Here is a 23,011-nt window from a genome sequence, read left to right as displayed (position 1 = left end):
CTCTGCACCAGACTAGGACACTTGCAGAGCACGTGTTGAAATCCTCTAAAAACAGTCTCTTTGTCACTGTGCTCAATAAAAAGTGTTTCACGCACAATTTTATGTACTAATCCAAGACAAATTTCCCTTTTATTGTTTCCTTCTTTACCATGTATATCACTCTCACTCAACTAAACCGATCGTGAAAACATAGAATTCAGAATAACATCTCTGTCGTTCCAATATCGATCACCTCCCGAATTTGGGATGTTTGTTAGCATCTCATTTCGTCTGGCGATGCTGTACTCCGAAATAGGGCCACCTAATATTTCTCGCATAAAACTTTGCACCGCTTGAGATAGTATCCTGAAACCGCATGTCTCTAGAAGAACCAAAAATAATAGTTCAAGCTTCGAATGAGAGGGCGAAAAATGCAAATCATTCTTTTCATTTTGTTCGTTGAGGCCCTATTGATGATCATCTTGGTTCAGAAATTCCTTTGAGTCTCAAGTACCCTGTATGAATGTGTACATTGAATACTATACAAAAACATTATACATTTGTGTGAGTAGAACTTTTTTTTTATGTTTAATGGTTTGTTTATGTGATAACAGAGTCGAAAAAGAACGCTTTAGTAACCTAAAGATTTTCGATTAATTTTGTTTTTTTTTTTTTTTATTTTTTAATTAATTTGTTTAATGTTGTTTTTTAGGGTTTTTAAATTTATTTAAGTTGTACGAAGAAAGTTCTAGATGAATACCAAAGTGTGCCTCAATGTTTAGAAATTTTTATATTACATTATGTACATATCATTATGCCTTCTGGTTACGATGTTATAAAAGCCTTTTATACATTAAAATTTATTTGAAATGATTTTCTTGTTTAAGTTCCGCTAGGAATTTCTTATAATTTTCACTTGCCTTCTTATAACGTATAGTAATATTCATAACATAGGGTATTGTTTAAAAAACTTTTCCAAAAATTTAACTTTTCAATTATTTTAAATAATTGTTCTTTTTAACGCTAAACTAAAGAAAGGGTTTGTATGTATATATACAGCTCAATTCATAAAAATGGAAAAACTTATTAGGGTTTTGGAATTTGTTATAGTAGTTTTCTAACTGAACATTGTTGGGTAAACTATATGAACCGTAACGTTAGGAAATTACTTATAACATTTTGGACGGTTGTTGCGTTCAAAATTTAATCAAAATTGAATTGGAAGCAGTTTTCGGGCAAATATCACTGAGATGTTGACATTTGAATTTCCCGTTTACAGTCAAGTGTCAGAAACAAAAATACAAAAGCACAAAAGACCAAGAATGAAAAAAAATAATTTAACATTTCATTTCATTTTTCCTTTTCTATAAACTCTCTTCCTCTTTTTCGACTCAGAGGAACGAAATTACTGTAGTATGAAGTGTAAAAAATTTTACAACCGGGTTCTAATTATAATTTAAAAGCAATTTAAATAAGAAAGAAAAATTTGAGAACATTTTTGTATACAAAATGTTCTCAAGGTCATTCAAATAACACTTTTTTAAGATTCTTTAAATATTTTAAAGCTGAATATTTTATAACCTACTTATATAATTTTTATTTTTATTTAATTAATAAATTTGTAAATATAAGTGGAGGAAATATAAAACATCTTTATTTGATAAAATTAAAAATATCCTGAAAGATTAATTAACCAACCGTTGTTTATAATAAAAACATAGAGTGACGATAAATGTTTTGTTTTTCACTTTTTTTTATTATTTTTTTCTTATTAATAAAATTTTAAATTTTTAATTAGTTGGCATTTTTTTTTTCACAGTTACACACCTACATTCAATTTTTCTTTAAAATATTTTAAAAGTGTTCTAACATAAATTTGGATGTTTAGCAGAGAAAAAAGAGGTTTAAATGTGAAAGTTTTGCTTTTGTTTATTCAAATTTAAAGTGTGTGTGAAAGAGTGAGTATGGTTAGAAAAATCGTGAAGTTCCGATATCATAGTTTTCCGAAAATCAAATCGTTCTTCTATGTTAAATATTTATTTTAGCCGTATACTAAATACGGCAAACATAATACAAGAACGAATAAGTGCTTAACTGATATTTGCACAAACCGCATAAGCGCTAACAGTTTCAAATTTCGGCATTCCACTCCATATCTCGTAACGTAATTCTTAACGAAAGAGAGCAACCACTATGATGACATGGCACCACTATTATACGAGTAACATAAGTACGAGTATAACGAGTACACATGGATGAATTTATGAAATCCAGTACAATAAATTTTCAGGCCCCGAAGAGTTACACTTATCCGTTCTTGATTGTACTTAATATTATTATAGCCGTTTTCGAAAGTTCTTAAGAATATGTAAGTAAATATCGATTGCAATGATTTTTTATCAATTCTTTATTTATAAAGAAAAAAATTATAAAAAGAAAAAACTTATAAATTGCAAATTTTTTTCAATTATCACTTTTTTATATTTTTAATCCCTTGTAATTGCATTTTGTTATCATTTACAGTACTAGACTAGACTAATCTTGTAATATTCTATTTTTAAAGTGCTATAATTAAAGAGAATTACTTATTTAATTTTAAATTCCTGTGTGAATTAATTTTAATAAAATATTGAATCAGTTTCTATGGTGAAATGACATGATTTAAAGTGCACATAAAATGGGACACCCTCAAAACAAGGAACAAATAAATAACCTAAAACGAAGGAATTACAAAATCTTCTAAGAAGATAAACAGGTTTTTCAATAAAAATTTAAATTGTAAAGTAAAATAATTTTGAATAATTTTTTAAAAGTATTTTCACAATTTTATCCTTTGGTGAAAAATCAAATATAAAATGTTTAATGAAATTTGTTTTTAAGGCTTAAATGAAAAGTGTTGAGAATTTTTAAAATTCGTGCTCAAAAAATGAATGATAGATCAAAAGAATTTTTATAAATAAATTACAAGGGAAAAATAACAAATTTTCATCTTACAACGAATGGGCTGAAATTTTTTTTGATTTTAAAAATTGAATAAATTTTATTTTATATTGAATTTTATTTATTAATATTGCCAACAGTTTTTAATAAAGTTTGCTAGGTGTTGTGGTTATAATCAAAATGTTGAAAAATTCTCATGCCGTATTTTTGTAAAAAAAAAGATTTTCGTATAAGAAAATATTTTACTGCTTGGGTATAAATTAACTAAAATAATTTGAAATGTGGAAAATCAATGAAAAACTGAAAATTTTATACACCTAATAACCATTTTGTATAATATGTAAATTATTATACCTTATATATATATAGACACTGTATAAGAGCTATTCTTAAATACACGCAGCATGTGGCTGTCAATAAAAATTATTATTTATACATACTCTCTTATAAAAGAAAATGTATACTACCACGGATTTACAATTTCGGGATGTCTCAAAAGTAGCCCTTAGACAGCTTAAATATTATAATAATTGGTAGACACATAAAAAATACAATCATTTTCTTCAGTAAGAGCGTATAGTCATACAAAGTTCTGTTAGAATCAGTGCTTCCTTTTTGGCCACAAACGAGGCATTTGTTTCCTTTTTACTTATGACTTCCTACATAAGTTCCCTAATATTTTTCAGTGAATAACATTATTTATACTTCAGTATTACTGAATTTTGTTTCATTAATATTAAAGAATAGCTATATGTATGTTAAAAATAAACTATATAAATTCATTGCGGTATACGTATGTATAAATTAGAATAATAAATAATATTTGTAGAACTATAGAATATCGGCCTCTTTATAGTATAGATTTTAATTTTAAAAACTCCATTATTTCATAAAATTGTCTGCAGTTTTAAATTAAAATAAGAACAAGAATCTTTGTTATATAATACATTATATTGTGTAATAATTTCTTTTTCGGACAAAATACGAAAAAAAATCTCTCCCGCATGTATTTTAATTTCAATTTAATTTATCCCTTACTGCGTTTCATTTCCTTTGTTTCACTTAATTTGCAAGTGTACAATGTAATTTGTTGAGAGTCGTTTGTAAATACAGATTAAATAATCGTTTCTATATTGTATGTATATATATATTTATATTATATTGTATGTAATACATAATTATATTTTAATTTTTTCTTTCATTAAAAACTTAAAGTTCATGTTGTATCTCGAGTTCATACTTTCATAACCTTCAAAATGATAATATGAAATGTTTTGAAAAAAAAAATTTGTAAAACAATTCTCAAGATTATTTTTGGAAAAAATTTCTTTGATCCGAATTTAGCTTACGTAGATTTCTATATTGACATTCAATGTTTTGAATTTAGGATTAAATTTTGTTTTTATTTTTACTTCTTTAATGGAATATTTTATATGTAGCATAACAACGTGATGTACAATCAAAAAAAAAAAAAATGTTGATAAACAAAATCCTTATCACGAAAAAAAAATCATATTAAAATTCAGCGGCATCATCTTCTCTTAATTCTTTTTCTTTTCTTGAAAATTCTTCCCTAAGGACTAACAAAGTATATACGAGTGTATACGAGTACCTTCGATTTACAATTGCGTTACATAGATTTTCAAGAACTTTATGTACATATGTATGTATGTAAATAAGAAAATTCCAATTTTCCTATATCTGTTTGGAATTTCAAAATATTACCAATTTTATTTATATTCCGTTATTCACTAGTTTGCTTGTGTTTCTTTTACGTATAAAACTTTAATTGTGTGGGTTACTTTAATTGGGTATACTTGTTATTATTTTGATCCCGAAATCCCCAATAGCGAATTTTTACTAATACGTAAATCTGCTACTTATCATAAAAGTGAAAAAATTTCACGATTTCATACAACATTTTTTTTATTTTTTTAAGAATTTCATCTACATAAGTGTTTGTTTTAATTATTGTAGAAGTCCATAAGTAATTGTATTTGTTTATGTTTTTTATTTTATATAAAGAATTTTAAAAATAGGCATTTGATTTGAAATTATAATCAAATTATGTATTTGACAAGCCTTAATTAAACTTTTTTTATGCGATTTTGAATTAATTTGATAACCATGTAATTAAAAAATAATAATTTTGTTTTTTGTATTTTAAAAAAAGTTGATGAATATGAGAATAAAAGTCATTTGGTAAAGTTGCAAATAATTTTTAACCCATTCAAGCCTATATTTCAATTTTTACTGTATTATCTGATTTGTTATGAACTAGGCTTCCCACCCCAGACTGAAGCTCCGGGACACAGCCAGATGCACACTGGGGTAGCTGTCGGCCGATGCCCCAACCAGTGGCGGATGACATGTTCTGCCGGGTCGTCCCCTAACATCAACAAGCCTAGTTCATAACAGATTATATGTATAATTATATGTTTGTGCATTCAATAAAATTGTGCATTATAAAAAATTTTGCTATGTAATGCTTATGGAATATGGAAGAAATTTAAATATGGAAGCCCTTCTTATCTACTCCATTTACGGAGTTATCACGATTTACCTGCATCATATACATATATTAATTATATATTTAAAATTTTAAAAGAAAAAAACTTAGCGAAAGTTATAAAAATATTTTGACAATAATACGCATAAGCCAACAAAATTTAAAAGGGTTAATTTTCTTTGAAAAGGAATTTCATACATATTTTACTTATGTCATGTTTTGAATTATAATTTTGATTTTTTTTTTAATCCGAAAATAAAAGAGAATTTGCATAAAATTTAAAATAAAAACGAGAATATAGATGAAGTTGGTCGTGTCAACTCTGTGATACCCATATACATATATGTATGTACTTTTCAAAAGCTATTTGATAACTAACATATAAGCATTCAGAACTATCAATCCTATAACTGAAGTTTGTCATAATTGGTCTGCGTATATACAGTAATTTTTACGGGTTTAATACAATTTATTTTTGTATTTGTACGGCCGCTATTATAAGAACCATTACTAAATTTTGCTGGAAAAATAGCCTTGTTACTCCATTCGAATTCGATCCCTGTCACACTTATCAAAATTTCATTAATTCTACCGTCCCAGAAATATGACCAATTACTTACAAGTCATATAGCAGTTACTTGAACCACTGCTTTGATTGAATCTAAATTAAATAGGAGTCTTGCGGTAACAACTCTTATTAATTGGTGAAAATTTGGTTAATTCAATGTGTTTTTGAGTTGTCACTAGGACTAACGGATGGACGGATCAATGGATGAACGAACAGATATTGTTAAATTGACTCAAAATCATATACATATGCCAAAATCTCTAACTATAAAATTACTAACCGCCTCGTTATGTAGGGAGTACTAATTTTGTAATACCCTTCAAATATTCGTTCGTACTGGTTTTATATAATGCTATTTTGAACAAGTTAATCCAGTTAGATAAAAATAAACTAAAAAGCTCGATAGGTATAAGAATGAATAAGAATTTATATACAAAATGTACATATATATGTACATCCATGCATACATAAAGAAATAAGTATGTGGAAGTTTGATAACATAAATCTATACTCCAGTTTTCGGTGGAAATGAAATTAATTTGTTAATAATTAAAATTCTGATTATCATTTTCGGTATTTTTGCATATTATATTCGGTATTTGAATAAAACTTAGTCATCAAATTTTTGGAAAGGCCATGTTGTTTACGCAAGACTTAACTATTTGTAGAAGAAATTTTTGAAATCTACGCAAACTTTGATTAACATATAATGTTACTTACATATACTATGAACGAAAATATGATCTTATTCGTATATTTTTAAGTTTGGACAAAAATATTTTTGTAGATTCAAAACTGTTGTCTGTGCTTTAATGTTAGTTTTAAGGAAGAAGATTTACCTTTGAGAAGACCTGCAAATTAAGCTGCATATAGATGCATAAGTATAATTATATAATCTCGGCACCTATACCTAAATTTTTGTGCGTATAATGTACATTTCTTATTGTCAATATTATTAAAACCAAACATATACTATTGATATTAAATTTAAGAAAAAAATATTTTTATTTTCATTTTCATTACAAAAAAAAAAATTAATCTCTAATACTACAAAAATATATAATTATATACGTAAATAAATGTATGTACTTGTATGTGTGTAACATAAATGTAAAATTAACCACCCTTAACAAAATATGAAATACCCGTTTTTTAACAGTTCATTCAATTTTGAATAGTTTTGAGAGCATAAGAAAATAAGAACTAACAATTACAATTGAAATAAAGTGAGAAAGTAAAATTATGAATAGAAAAAGAGATAAATAAAATTGACACACACATACAAACACATCATATAACTGAAACTAAATTTTTCCAAAAATTAGGTCTTATTTTACAATTCAATGCACACTTGAAGATATACATAAAGGGGTCTAATTCTAGTAGTTAAGTAGAAACAGCTGCAATAATTCAGTTAATTTTGCAGTAGCTTTGGCGTAGTATTTAATGATCGCTTATATACACTACAAAATTATGTTTGTAGTTGTATTTGAATCGCAAATATTAATTGATAAAAAAAAAACTCTATGTGGATGACGAAAATTGTTACCGTTTAAAACTGTTTACACGAAGTGTAATCGAAAGTTAAAAAGTTCATTTGAATCAGTTGTTATTGAACAGTCAACTGAAGTAATTGTGTTTTAATTTCATTCGTTTAATATTTTTAAAGAATTTGTTTATATTTTGAAAGAAAAATAGGTTCTATTAGAATTAACAGAATTGATAAAATATAAATTTGGAAAAACTTAAATAATTAAATATAAAAAATAAAATAAATATAAATATTAAAATATTTTTAAAATAAGTGTGTGAAAAATAGAAAAATACAGAAAAAAACTTAGTCAAAATGCCCAATACAGCAATTGAAAATAATTTTGAGGGTGAAAATGATGATATGGAAATGTTTGCAACTGATGAAAATTTCAGTGATAATGATAATAATGTCCAAAATGATATTCTAGTTGAAGATGTTGTTAATTATAATGGATTTTATTATGAAAAAAGAATTAGGGAATACGATACAGATGATGAGGAATATGATCATGAATTCAATCGTAATAGAAAATTAACAAGGTTTGTAATAATATTAAATTGTGAATAATAAAATTAAGAAATTTTTGAAAATGAATACTCATCAAGTTAAAAAGAGTTATTCCAAATAATGTTCTAATTAATATTTATAATAAATCAAAAGTTATCTCCGTTATCTTAATTAATTGGAAATATTTTTGTAGCTTTTCTTTTATTTATTCAAGTAAATCTTTATTACATTTAGAAAATTTTTGCTACAATCGTTTTTTAAAACAAAATTTCGAAATGAAATTTTTATTGTTATATTATCGAAATTTTTGTTAATGACTTTATTAATATGCAGTATTTTGTGTAATGACAATGTAAAGAATATTTTTGAGCTATATGTGAACGGTTTTTTGGTATCACTAAAAATATGTTAGTGTAAATCACTTTAAACTTCTCAAGATGAAATCTGGTGGATGGCTTAAAATTTTCGTATATACAATGAAAATTATAAAAAATAATAAGTTAGTCATAGAATTTCTTATATTGAATATTTTAAAATTGAGAAATGCACATTTTTCTCTAATTTAAAAATATTTAAGAATTTAGAGATATGCAAAATTATTAATTTATTTTATAAAATGTTTTTGATAAGAAAATTTCCATATACAAAAGAATTTTGCAGTTACAAGTGACTCATAATTACTTTGCAGTTAAGTATATTATTCTTTGGAATCCTTTGGAATGTTATATTCCTTTAAAAGGAACGAATGCAACATGAACACTCACATAAGCTAAGAACCAATTTTAGTGTAACTAGGCTGGCTATGATTTTAATTGGCATATCGTGAAAAAGTTTGCAAGTTGGAGACTCGTTTTTAGATGAAATTTTGAAAATCTGCAATATTGCATCACCTTCATAAATATTGCCATTTTCAAAAAGAGGAAAAAAGTTTTGTTTAAAAACTTTTATTTTATTATTTTTTTTAAAAAATACTATTATTTCTAACACAGTCCAAATTATAACCCGTTTTCATTAAAGTCAGCCAAAAGAATAATTTAACTGCCTAGGCATAAAAGACAAATTTATGATTTCCAATTGTTATAATTATAATTTTTCATTATTTATTCTTGTTAGTATTACCAGGGCTGTACTTAAATTTTAAAAAAGTGCTAGGCCCTAGGAAGAGTATTACCATTTGAATTTTATAAATTTCATTAAAATTTTAAATTATTTGTATATTGAGTTGGGAAATCAATAGTCCACAACTTTAAAAATTTTCACATGAACAAATTTGCATAGTATCTTGTATTTATTTTAATCATTTATGCCACATGTACAATATTATTGTTATATAGAGACGATATGCATAAATAATTTATGGTTTATAAATTATTTAATATAACAGATATAATATTTGTGTTATCTAATATTATAGTTTTATACAATATTCATGTACTTTAATAAATTGATATAACAATATTTTAGTAATTGACGTACTATAATTTAAAATAGAATTTTTTTTTAGAAAATGTTTTCCAATGTCTTGACTCTTGAGTATATATTTCTCTTATTCTTTCATAAAAATTAATGTACATAGATATGTATAACAGTGAAATCTAGGTATGCAATTTTATGCACTTCTATACTGTTTAAAAGCGGTACTGTAGTTACCATGTTTTAAATTACTTAGGAGAAAATTAAATTTTCATTCTTTATTATCACCTAGTCTTTAATATCATTTAGAGTGAGCAATACATCATAAATGTTATACACTGTTTTGTAGTACAAAATTCTTTATTTAATTAATTAAATTATGTTGCCAGAATATCATATACATTTAATAACATGAACTCAAGTCATGAATTGTAAAAATAAAAAACCCTTTGATTTTTATAATTAAAATTTAAACCAATTATTTTTTGAAAAATTAATAGAAAAATTATTAGAGGAAATTGATCATCACTCTATTTTAATTAATTGCCTATTCAATAATTTGATTATCGATTGTTGTTGAATTTTTCAAACAGCTATTGAGAGGAATTAAAGATTTTTTTTTAAAAACAAGACTGATAATTAGAAAAATTTAAAAATTCTAATCTCGTGATCTTTGTCATAAACCATAATATAATTATAAATTAATGAAAGTTAATAAATATATTAGTAAAAATAATAATGATAAAGGAATTTGTAATTATTATCATAAAAATATAAAATAAAATAAATAAATTTTTAATTACAATTAAAAAGTAATCAAGAAAAACAACAATATTTTTCTAATTTAAATGGAAAATTTAATGAAAAATAATGATTTTAATTATCATTTTCCATTAATTATCAACTCAATTTGATTATTAATCTGCTTATACTTAGAGTTGGAAAAAATTATTGATGATTCTATATTTGTTTTATTTTAATTTTAATTTCAGATATTCAGATGGTACTGTTAAATTGCGTAATCCAAATATTGAATTAATGGACCAGGATATCTTATATCATATAGCATTAGGAAGTGGAAGTCATGATTTACAAGAAATGTTTGGTGACGTTAAGGTAATTAAAAAAATAAAAGATGAAATTACTTAGATATGAATAGTACGATTTATGTGTGAGCGTACTGTACCTTAACAAAATATATTTGTTTACAGTTAATTTGTGTATACAGTCGAGTCCATTTATATAAACATATTATAAAGTTGGGAGATTTTTATTGCAAGTATTCCGATTTTTTATTTCTTCACTTATATTTGAAAAAAAGCTTTCCTTAAATTAATTGAGATGTGGTTGTGCATATATAACTTTAAAAAAATTTTGTGTTTATATTTTCCTTCTGGTTTTTTTTTAGTCCATACACACAATTAGAATTTGACGAATTTATTTGTGATTTTGAATGGCTCTTGAAGTTAGAACGGATGATTGTAAAAGCAATAAAAATTAAAAAACCGAATATATTCGATTTCGTTTCGTTAATAAAGAAGTTTTATTTTTGTTTGGGTTGTTCGTATACATATGACACTAACTGTACATATTTATGTAGGTATACATATACTTATATACTAGTATAAGTACATACATATATAAATTTGTTTATACAGATGCATTATGTTTATTTAAATTTTTAAAACATACTATTATAAGTATATAAACATAAATTATTGGTTTAGATCAGATAAGTTAAAATTCGGAATAGCAATTATGTAAACAGAATTTTTTTTGGCTTCTCAAGAGGAATACAAATATTTATTTAACAAGAGTTATATAACATTATTTCATCATTGTAGAGTTTCTGTTTTTTTCTCTTATTCTTAATTATTATGTGATTAGAGAAATTTTAATACAATAACTTAATATTTTATATACTTATGGAATACCCTTGAGATACCCTTGATTTAGGAATATTTGGTTAACACGCCTGGAAAGTTGGTCTATGTAGCTGCTCTATACGAATTTAAGTTGCAATTTATTGAAATTGTTTTGTTTGATGCCAATATTTTTAAATTTTTTTATTTATTTATATTGAAAAAATAATTAATATTTCAATTAATTATTTTTTACGTAATAAATTTTATTAAATGTATTTTAAGCGGGGTTGTATAATATATTTTGTATTTGCATATATTATTTGATTCTAAATTACATTTTAATTTTAACGAATTGAATAATAATTAATAATTTGATTGAATATTTAAATATGCACTATATACAGTAGAATAATAATGATTATCAGATATGCGACTCAAAAAGTTCAAATAACTCATTCATATTATTTATTTTAAAATTTTAATACGTCGTGAAAACTGACATATTCAAATTATTTTAATCTACTGTTGTATAACAATTAGATGTCAATCGTATAATTTAATTATTATAGTAATTGTCATTATTATTGTGAATTGATTTGTTTTAAATTAATGAGCCGCTCTTTAATGAATTTATTGCTTTCTCTATTATAAATAATTCCTACTATTACTGTCCTCTATACACGTGTGTACGATTATAAAACTTTCTTATTTATTTTTTATTGTCATCAATTTCAAAGTTATGAACTTGAAAATGCAATTATTATATAACGGAAAAATGTGATGAAAAATTGTTTGTTTACATGACTGTATGAGTCTTTGATTATTTCGTTGAACTTTTAAATAAAAAACATGGCATTTCATTCTATCTTAAAACTACTTTCAAAAACTTATTATTGAAAATTTAAAAAAAAATTGCATACAAGTTGAATCAATTATATTTTGTTATATTTTTCTTAAACAAAATAAAGATTGTGTATTGCATGTTTTGTTTGTATAATATGTATATGTGAATATATTTTGCATATGTTTGTTTGACACTATTTCTGATTCGGAGAATAAATGTAATATTAAAAAACTGTGTTGTAAGTATCGTCACCTTAGATCAGAATTGTTCTAAATTCATTTTCGAGTAAAACCCAATTTTTTCACTCATCACATTTTAGTATTATTTTTGATGCTGTTATGGAAACTTAAACATTGTCCGAGTTTTTGCTTTCGCTTCTCTATGAGTACAAAATTTCAAAACTTCTCGATGTAAAATTTCATTCAAACATGAATGATTTTCTTACATGAAAATCGAAATTCGATATTAAAGCTTTGATGTCTAAGTATAACAGAACGGAGTTGAAAAATTAATAATAATTTTTTATAAATTGTAATTTACTTATAATTCTATAAAATCGTAACCAAAACAAACTGTGCAAAAGCATTTTCCTAAAATTCAAAACTTTTAATTACTTGTTTCTAAAATTTTGAGAATGTGATTTAGAATAAATTTGCCCCAAGGCGGCAATATTTAAATTTTATTTTGCAATCTCTTCTTGTATACAAGTTATTTAAAAGGTTTTTGAAATATAAGACATATTATGTTAAAAAAATATTAAATAAGAATTTATAATTGTGTAGTATTTTTTGCTTAAAGAACTTTTTACTTGACAGCTATGAACTTTTTTAGTTATGTGAGTTTCTTAGATTTAGAATTTGTTTTGAAAAATAAGTAATTAGAATTTATGCAATATACGGAATGGAATTTTAAATTTAAAAAATAAAATTTAAGTCAAACTTGTTTAAATTTTTGATTAATCTCACATATTCTATTTTGGGAAAAAGTAGAGGAATTTTCATGTAACAAATTAAAATTAATTTATTTCACATTTTATTCACATACATATATATTGTATATATTCATATATATATTGTATATATATGAATTATAGCTATAATTATAAAAATCTCTTCCGTTTCTTTTATTTTGAAAGATTATTTTCAATTTCATTCAACAAAATGTTATTTAACGTATTAAACACATACATATTAATAATTTTATACCTTATTTGATTTCTCAAGGCATTTTTTATTAAAACTATTTTAAGATTTTAATACTAAAAGTGAGTGGTAATATGGCTTAAGGGTTTTAAGTTTTTAGAAACAGAAAATTTTTGTATAGGTACTAGTTCATATGTATAGCTACATATGAACTACATATAGTTCATATGTAGCTATACGGACGTCAAACATAATACTACAATTTTAACAATATTCACGTGATTTTAATTATTCCTCCCATATAAACTTTAAAATTTAATTGAACAAAATTTTATGAGTTTTTTGAACTTGTCAAATTAATCAAATATATCAAGAATTTTAAAATCTTGCCAATTCAATTTGTATAATGTATTGTTGTAGTGCTATAATAATGACAAATTTTGAAATCGGTATTGCTGATAAAGTTTGATTTAATGAAATCTGAATAAAATTAAAAACATTAATATGCATGGATTCGTAATAATTGTACAACTGGTAACTAAAATTTAATGATAAGTTACTATTAAATTTGTATTACACATTATTTGAAATAAATGTTGGTATTAATTAGTATTTGGCATCCTCTACCTACTAATTGCAAGCATTACTGTGTATACTTACAATTGAGAAAATGTTTGTTTTACAAATCAACAATAATGTCTTTAATTGATATTGGAGTAATTTTTATTTAAGTTGTTCAATTTACTCATTATATTGAAATTTTTACTCATTATGAAGAAATCAATTTGTACAAAATTATACTTTTAGGCGCATATACATGAATTATCAATTATGTTTAATATCTCACTTCCTTCCTTCTTCGTTTGCAAACTGCATTGTTTGTTTTCTTTCAGAAAATAAGTGACTTATTACTATTTTTTAAAAACAGTGGACTTATTGGTGAATCAAACATCATTGTTTCAATTTTGCTTTTCATTTCATTTCAAACTGTTATACGTTTCGACTATCTGATTTAGGATAAATATTTTTGGAATTTAATGACCTTCAAGTTTCTGATTAATTACGAGTACTTATATAAATCAAACAATTTGTAAGGTCATTTAATATTATAATTTTAACATATTATTTAAGACAAAAGAAAAAAACCTCACGGAATGAGTTTCAAGTCATCAAACGTTATTTTTGATAAACTTTTTGACATTTAATTAAATTAAAATTTTTTTTTTTAAATTATTTTCAATTTGATTAAAAGCTTTAATTATTTTTTTTTTTTATTTTTGTGAAAATGTTGCTATCGGCGTTAGTTATTTTAATATTACCATTTCTAAAAAACTCTTGTATAATTATACTATACATAAATTTATATATTCTACATGTACACATACACATACATATATATATATATATATATATATCTAATATCTATTGTTATCTATTGTTTTCATATTGCTTTACTTGCATGAATATTTTTTTTTTATATTTCTAATCCAAAGGAGCATTCAAATTATTTTTTATTTTCATTGTTCTTGTATATGTGTGTATGTATGAAAATGCAAAACTTTTGAATAAAATCAATTTTGTATACCTTGCAAATAGGTAGATTTAATTCGATTACAAAAAACGAAAAGGTATTTTTTATTTTACAGTAATTGGAAAATAACGTGATAATTGAATTCTTTTTAAAATTTCCTCATTTGTTTCTTTATTTTTTTATTTTTGTGTTTTATTGTTATTTTATTTCTTTGGAAATTTATAAATAAACTTTAAAAGATTGAAATTGTATAAAATTTCTGATATGTAATAAAAAAATGGGCATTGTTCAATAAAGCCCCCATTATAGTCAAACTTATTTTGTATAACACACTATTGAATTTCAAAAGCAATAAAAATTCTTTGTGACTCTAGTGATTGACAACCGATGAATGAAATTATTTTACTAATTCTTTTATATGTAGTCTATGTGTGAAACTTAATTAATATGAAATTAAATTTTTATGTTTAATTACATAAAGTAATTCTAAATAATTATATGCTAGCACTTCTCTTAACAATTCCGAGTCTGTGATTTCCAACAGTTCAAATTCACTTCCTTCTTAATGCCACTTCATTTAATTGTTTCTTTTGTTAGTACTTTTCAAAAAAAAATTGAATAAAAGTGCTTATTAGTCCTACTCTGCCCATTCGTCTGTCTGTACTTTTTTCGGTTTGCAAAATTTCTACACCCTTGAGATATAATGCTGAAATACATTAATACACAAATAAATCTTTAGTAAAAACTCATTTTTGTGGAAGAAAATTTTTACCCATCCCCCACCCTCAAAAAGTCACAGTAGGCTGAAAGTCATAAAAATTCCATTTTTGACTAATTAATTTAACGAAACCGCGAACATTTTTTAAATTTTATAAGTCAGGGCAATTAAACACTGAAAAGGCAAAATGGCAGTTAAAATTTTTAATCGTTATCTTCGGCACACTGTTTTTTTTCAAATTTTTGATTATGGTTTTTCTTAACTCTATAGGGCAATTTGTAGGATTCTGAAATTTTATATAAAAGTGAAAAGCTCATGGTGAAAGCCGTGCCATAAAAAAGTATGATTATTTGTTTTAAATCACTAACTTTCAACTAAACAATTTTGTTAACGTTTCTTTGAATTTTTTGTTTGGCTCATCCTAGATGTATGCAATAAACCAACATATTTTGACATAAAAATAAAAGTGCATATTTAATTCAAATAATTTAATTTTCATTTTAATTTTCATTTCTTTAAGGAAAAGGTTCTTCTTTGCAAACCATTGGTTTGATCCAACTTTATTTTTTTGTTAATTTTAATGTGTATAATAAAACTACAGCACATATTGTTTTGTTGAATTGCATTGAGTGTTATGAATGAATTTAATGTTAAGAAGTAAATTTTGGATATAGATTGTCAAAACTGATATATTGTGTATATATTTGCAATAACTCTGTGAGTAAATTTTTGCAAAATGGGAATATGAAACTGAGAATAATTTTCATTTTCAATTTTAAATTTTACTTTAAAAGTATAAGCATTTTGTCATTCAAATAAGTAAACAGAAACAAGAACAACATACATACTTATGATACAATGTTACATTAATAATTTTTATTCAAGGGCATTTCGACATCATTGTTATAAAAAAATCAAAATAAGAAAGGATAATAATTTTGTTTTTTATTAAAGCATACACAACAGATAATTATAATTAATAGCGTTGTTTTATTTTCTTAAGTGCTGAAAACGTGGCATAAAATAAACATCTATGGAAGTGGAGCATAACAAAACTTAAATATCTTAGTTGTGTAAAGCAAAATATACAGAAATATCCTCACATTACATATACGATATGAAAATAAATGCTACATTTTACGTTATATGCACACATAAATATCTACATCATTCAAATTCATCATTTTATTGTTTAAAATACGTGCACGTAAATCTTAAATAAGTTCTAATATATGTATAACAATATCATATTATTTTACATAGTGTAAATCCTTGTATTTGTATATCCGTTAATAACATTTTTTTAAATTTTTAAATTCTTGTTTTTTTTTTCAGTTTGTTTGTATGGGTGGTACACCAAAACGTATGGAAAATTTTGCAGAATTTATTATGAATGAAATTGGTTATAAATTGCCAGCTGGAACTCAATTACAAGATATCAGCGCATATTCATATAGATATTCAATGTATAAGGTACACACATACATATATGATATAAAATTTTATTATTATTTTTTATAAAATACGATTATTTATTTATTTATTCATAATACCGTAAATTTATAATGTGATTTTGTAAAATATAAAAAATCTTACAAAATTTATCATATTTTTCTTATTTTTACTTTTATTTTTCATGATTTATTTATGTAAAATTTTATTTTTTATTGTAATTTGTATATATATAGGTTGGTCCCGTTTTAGCAATCAGTCATGGTATGGGTACACCATCAATAAGTATTTTATTACATGAAATCATAAAATTGATGTATCATGCTAAATGTCATGATCCAATATTCTTTAGAATTGGTACATGCGGTGGAGTTGGTATTGAAGGTGGTACTGTTATTATAACTGAAGAAGCATTAGATGCTCAATTACGAAATCATCATGAATTTGTAAGTGTATATATACTACTACAATAATTTTTTTGTTTTTATAATCAATTTAATTTATATTTTAATTTATTTTATTTAGATAATTCTTGGTAAAAGTGTTTTACGTCCAACAAAATTGGACAAGAAATTGGCTCGTGAATTAAAAGCTTTGGCTAGTGAAGATGATCCCTATGATACAATAATTGGAAAAACATTATGTACAAATGATTTTTATGAAGGTTAATTGTAATTTTTATAATAAATAATTTAAAAATTAATAATTTGTATAAATTTTAATTAAAATTTATATGTATATGTCTTAGGTCAAGGAAGATTAGATGGTGCATTTTGTGAATTCAGTGAAAATGATAAAATGGATTATTTAAATCATTTACGTGAAAATGGTGTTGTTAATATTGAAATGGAGAGTACAATATTTGCTGCATTAACACATCATGCTGGTATTAAAGCATCTATAGTATGTGTAGCATTATTAAATCGATTACATGGAGATCAAGTAAGCAAACAAATACAATACAATTTTATTTATTATTATTAAAAAATTTATTTTAGTAATAAAATTTTAATTAATTTTTATTTAATTTTTAGGTTAATGCTCCTAAAGAAGTTATGAATGAATGGCAAGCCCGACCACAAACACTTGTTTCTCGTTATATAAAAAAATATTTGGCACAACGTGGTCAATTAGGTTCATTAGGTATGTTCGGTACACAAGGTTCAATAAAATCACCAAGAAGATTTAAATTAGTTCAACAAGAATCTCAAGCACATGAATAATTTTATTAAAAAAAAAATTATTTAAAAGAAAAAAATATCAATTTTTTTTAATTTTAAGTTTTTATTTTTAAAAGCATAATTTTTCTGTTTCGTTTTACTTCACGTTAGTAATAATATTGTTCTTATTAGTGAAATTGTAAATTTGTAGTTTATTGAACATACACACACACACAAAAAAAAATATTTTCTTTTTTCATTAAATTTAATTATAAAAACTTTCACATTAATTTAAGGACATGAAGAAAAACAACATTACTGAAAAACTACTGATAAAAAATTTAATTAAAAAAAAAAAAACAAAAATAATACAAAGTGTGCCGGATCTCTTTGTATAGCACACAAAAATCTTTGATAACTTTTTAAATTGAAATCAATTGGAATTCTTCAAAATTTTGTCTTTTTGTATTTTAATTAAAATATTTTAATAATTTTAAAAATCTATCTCAAAAAATTTTAAATTTTTAAACATACTTGAAAAATAAATTTAATATACAACGATAAAATTAGTCACAAAAAGAAATATTATTGAAAAAATATGATAATTGTAAAACATTCCAATTAATATTTAATTTAATTAAAAAATAACAAAAAAAATTAAACCAAATATGAAAAAAAAAATAAAAATTAAATAAATATTATATTGCAAATTAAATGTGAATGAAAAAAACGTAATTATTTCAAATATTATTAGAGAAAAAAAATAAATAAAAATAAATAAAAATCAGAATAATTTTTAATTAAATCTGTGGTTACAAAGCAAAATATCTTAAATTTAAAACTCAAATTAATAGCTGCAACATGACTGTAAAGCGTTCTTTCTATATTCAAGACGTTTTTTCTGAATTCTCTCTTATTTTGTTTTTATTATATAGAAAAAGAATTTATGAAATGACATTAAGAGTTTGTAAAACAGAATTTGCTTAGATTCAAAATATATGACATTTTGCTTTGTGACCACAGAAATATTATTGAAGACTAAAAAACCAGAAAAAAAAAAAAACAAAAAAATAATATGAAAATTTAATTTTTAATGTTAACTTAAATAACTATATTATTGTGATTTTATATACAACTTTATTATATTAAATGTTAAAATTTAAAATATGTATTAAAGTACATATATACATACATAAACCTACTACATAATATTATATCAAAATACAATTCACATTTCAAACATTACTATATACATATTTATAATAAAAAATTAGAAAGTAGATTAGTAATTGGCAACACGCAAAGAATCTAAAATTATTAAATTTTGCCATTAAAGAAAAATATTTTAATAAATTGTTACGAAAATAAAATTCAAATTAAATTTTTTCGTATATATTTTTTTTTTTCATAAAACGCTTTAATTTCAAAAATATACGTACAATGTGTAAGAATTTCAAATTATAATTAAATAAATTTTATTTTTAATTTTAATATTTTAAATTGGCTATGCTTTAATAATGTATTTTTGTAGGCTTAAGTAATAGAAATAGCTGATAATATTTTATTTTTTTTTAATTATATTTATTACATTTATTATTATTTTTATTGTATAGCTTTATGGTTTCATTCAACTATTAATTCTTCTACACTATGTTAATATTATTAATTAATAAATATTTTGTTATAAATATTTTTATTTTAAAATTAAAAATGTTTTATATTTTAATTGTAAAATAAATACAGGATGATGCAGCCATATACTATCGGATAGATGGAGTAGAAAATGAATAAAAGTTTTTTATTCGGAATGTAGTGTTAAATCGGTATCGTTTCCGAACTACAGAGATTTTAAGACAATTATTTGTCTTTATATACTTTTTATTAAAGCCTTTAAAATCATGAAATTCAAAAAGAATCTCTAAAGAACCATAAAAGATTTTTTAAAGATTAATAACTTATATTAAAGCTTAAGAAACGGGGTAAAGAATTCGATAAATTTTATGAGAAATTTTCGGGGCAAAAGAAAAATAGAAAAAAATTACAAAATGAAGAATATTGAAATCTTCCTTGAGTTAAAACGCTTTTATTTCTTAAAAAACATGAAAGACCAAATAATACGCTATTTATTTTTGAGCCCTATATAAGCTCATTCAAAAACTGTTTGTTTGAAGCCCAAAATTTTTTTTGCAATGGAAGTTATAGGCAAAAAAGCTTAGGTAAAATTTTGCCAAATTTTTTTTAAATCTTTGCATCTCGGAAGAGTTTTGCTCTTTTTAGACAGTCTACCCAATGGTATATAGCTTCTTATTTGTTACTGACTCTTCCTGTATAAATAAATTAAAATTTTTCTTTAAATAATAAAAATATGAAAAATTTTTGAGTTTTACAATGATTGAAATTTCCTTTGAATATCCTGCAACTATACATATTAGTGTTATATTGTTGTCATAAAATATGATGCAAGTTAATTAGTATTAATTGTTTATTAACTATTATTTAAAGTATTAATTGTATTTATTGTATGATATGAAAATATTTAAATTAAGCCCTGCCATCCTCAGTCCGGCCAGTTTAAAAATTTTTATTAATTCGTAAAGTGTTCATTATTTTCATTATTTCCATTATTTTTTTTAATAATTCTTTTAATAATTACAAATGTAATAAATATTATTAAATCAAAAAGAAGTTCAGTTCAAATTCGTAATACAAATTATAACAGAATTCATACAATAACTACCATAATACTGATTGAATCATAACTCTCATATTGCTATAAATCTGTCATTTTGTTATTTTACTATAAAGACAGTTATACCTAAATGGTTAATGTTAATGTCGCTCATGATGTAGAGCAATTACGAACAATATTTTGTTGTTTGATTGTTATTTTCAAAAACGTCACATACTTTCCTAAATGCAAACGTATTCCTACAGTTTTAGTATAATATCGTGAGATTGATGTTCTTTTGTCCAAATCGAGTTACAAATTTATGATTCAAAATTAAACTTCAAAATGTCATCATTTTATAAATTTTAAATAATATGAAACTCTTATACAATATATGAAATAATGGAAACAGTTGCCATATGCTTCACAAACTAATTCTTATTACAAATTATTCATAATCAGCTTCTTGTAAATATTGTAAACGCACTTAATGTAAACAAATTTTTTCAAAAAAAAAATTTTTTTTTAAATAAATATTTTATTAAAACTGCATTTAATAACCTTATTATGATCGGTAATGTGAATGACATTTTTAGCGAATATGCTTTTTCGGTATTATAATTTGCGATTTTACCAAAATTTTAATGAATGAACTTTCAAAACTCTCAGATGGGATGGTTGTCGAATGAAATTAAAAACCTAAATAAAAAATTTTTTATTTTACCGTATTAACTATTTTTAGGTTATGATTAATGTAATGTTTTAATAACTTGAGCTAGTAATGTTTTGGACCTAGCAAACAAAACCATTCGCCATTCATTTGAAAATTTAAAATATACTTCGTTTATTCGATTCGCCTAGTTCGCTTAGTTCGCCAAGTTATTCGATCCGCCGATCATAATAAGGCTATAAAATAATTCTTTTTCGGGAACCAAATGTTATATAAAATAGAACAAAACAGTGCATATCATTTAATTAATATTATATATTTTATTAAAAATTAAATATTAAAAATAAAACGAAAAAAGAAAAAATTCAATAAAATATATTCATTAAAATTCACTTTATTAATCGAATTTGCAAGTGTGCAAATAAATATTGAACTATTTGGCAATGAAATTTGAATATTAAAAAATTTTAATTTTATTTGAAGGATAAATTGATTTTTAGCAATTCATTTGTGATACTTAAAATACCAAAAATTATTATTGACCATTTTAATTTTAAATAGAGTAAAATTGAAAATGAATCTAGTGATTAATTCGTATAATCTCTGCATCAGTCTCCAAAAGTGGGACTCTCCACAAGTTAATATTAGATCTCTGTGCAGCAGAACAAAATCTAAATTCTTTAAACTAATGAAAATTGTAGAACAAAATCAATTATTTTAACTAATTTAAATTAATTAAATATATTTTTGTATTAATTTGTGCGGAATTCACAATTTAATCCTTCATATTCTGAATTGAAATCAATTAATATTGAATAAGAAGGCACTTGAAAAAGGATTCAGAAAATGTGTAATACGAGGTTTTCTTTATTTGTATATCTAATCACTTTTCATTTTTGAAAATTTTAAAACTTTCAATTCTATATTCTAAATATTTAATATTTCATTTTATCATAATTATAAATATATATTATGAATAAATAAAAATAAATAAATTGCTTATTCGCAACTTGTAAATAAGAGGCTTACAAATTGCTTATTTCTGCATTAATATTCATAATTGTGCTTATTTGAGTGAATCATCAATATTGTCATTATTATACAGAGTGATATTTTCATTTCAAAAAAAATTTTATTTCGAAAAGACTTACATCCTAAACTTATCCTATATAGTACATCATACATGAATGCCACACTAGAAAACAAAAAAAAAAGACAATATCAATGTAGGAAAAAAACATACAAAAAAAGTATTATAAAATAATTATTGAAAACCCAAAAAGATTAGAAAAACAATAAAAGAAAACTATATAGAAAAATTAAATATGAAAAATACAATAAAAATAAAAATAAAACAATGAAATAGAAGAAACAAAGAAGAAATATTTTTGCTAAGTTATAAAATTTATTAAAACAAACAAACATAAAAATATAAAATAAAAAAAATTTTAATTAATAATAAAATTTATCAAATTTTTAAAATATAAAATAAAATGCGCATAAAATATGCA

General features: G+C 23.3%; 1 protein-coding gene across 3 annotated transcripts in view; it reads left to right on the top strand.

Annotated features, from left to right (window-relative positions):
• The window catches only part of LOC129611686 (uridine phosphorylase 1-like), a 65,117-nt gene extending 42,522 nt beyond the window's left edge, over positions 1 to 22,595 (top strand). For 2 of the 3 annotated variants that reach the window (XM_055524953.1, XM_055524954.1), the window contains exons 3-8: positions 10,443 to 10,566; positions 16,886 to 17,023; positions 17,239 to 17,448; positions 17,528 to 17,666; positions 17,751 to 17,944; positions 18,037 to 22,595. In XM_055524953.1, the coding sequence (XP_055380928.1) occupies positions 10,443 to 10,566; positions 16,886 to 17,023; positions 17,239 to 17,448; positions 17,528 to 17,666; positions 17,751 to 17,944; positions 18,037 to 18,225 (994 nt within the window). In that variant the 3' untranslated portion in view covers positions 18,226 to 22,595. Of the gene's footprint in view, positions 1 to 7,666; positions 8,070 to 10,442; positions 10,567 to 16,885; positions 17,024 to 17,238; positions 17,449 to 17,527; positions 17,667 to 17,750; positions 17,945 to 18,036 lie in introns of those variants that run through there. The other variant, XM_055524952.1, reaches the window with a different exon arrangement.
• Positions 22,596 to 23,011: the final 416 nt, after the last annotated feature.

Source organism: Condylostylus longicornis, unplaced genomic scaffold (assembly GCF_029603195.1).
Source record: "Condylostylus longicornis isolate FDR11 unplaced genomic scaffold, ASM2960319v2 ptg000055l, whole genome shotgun sequence".
Taxonomy (NCBI): domain Eukaryota; kingdom Metazoa; phylum Arthropoda; class Insecta; order Diptera; family Dolichopodidae; genus Condylostylus; species Condylostylus longicornis.
Note: the sequence above shows the minus strand (reverse complement) of the source record. Positions and strands in the feature narration are given on the sequence as shown.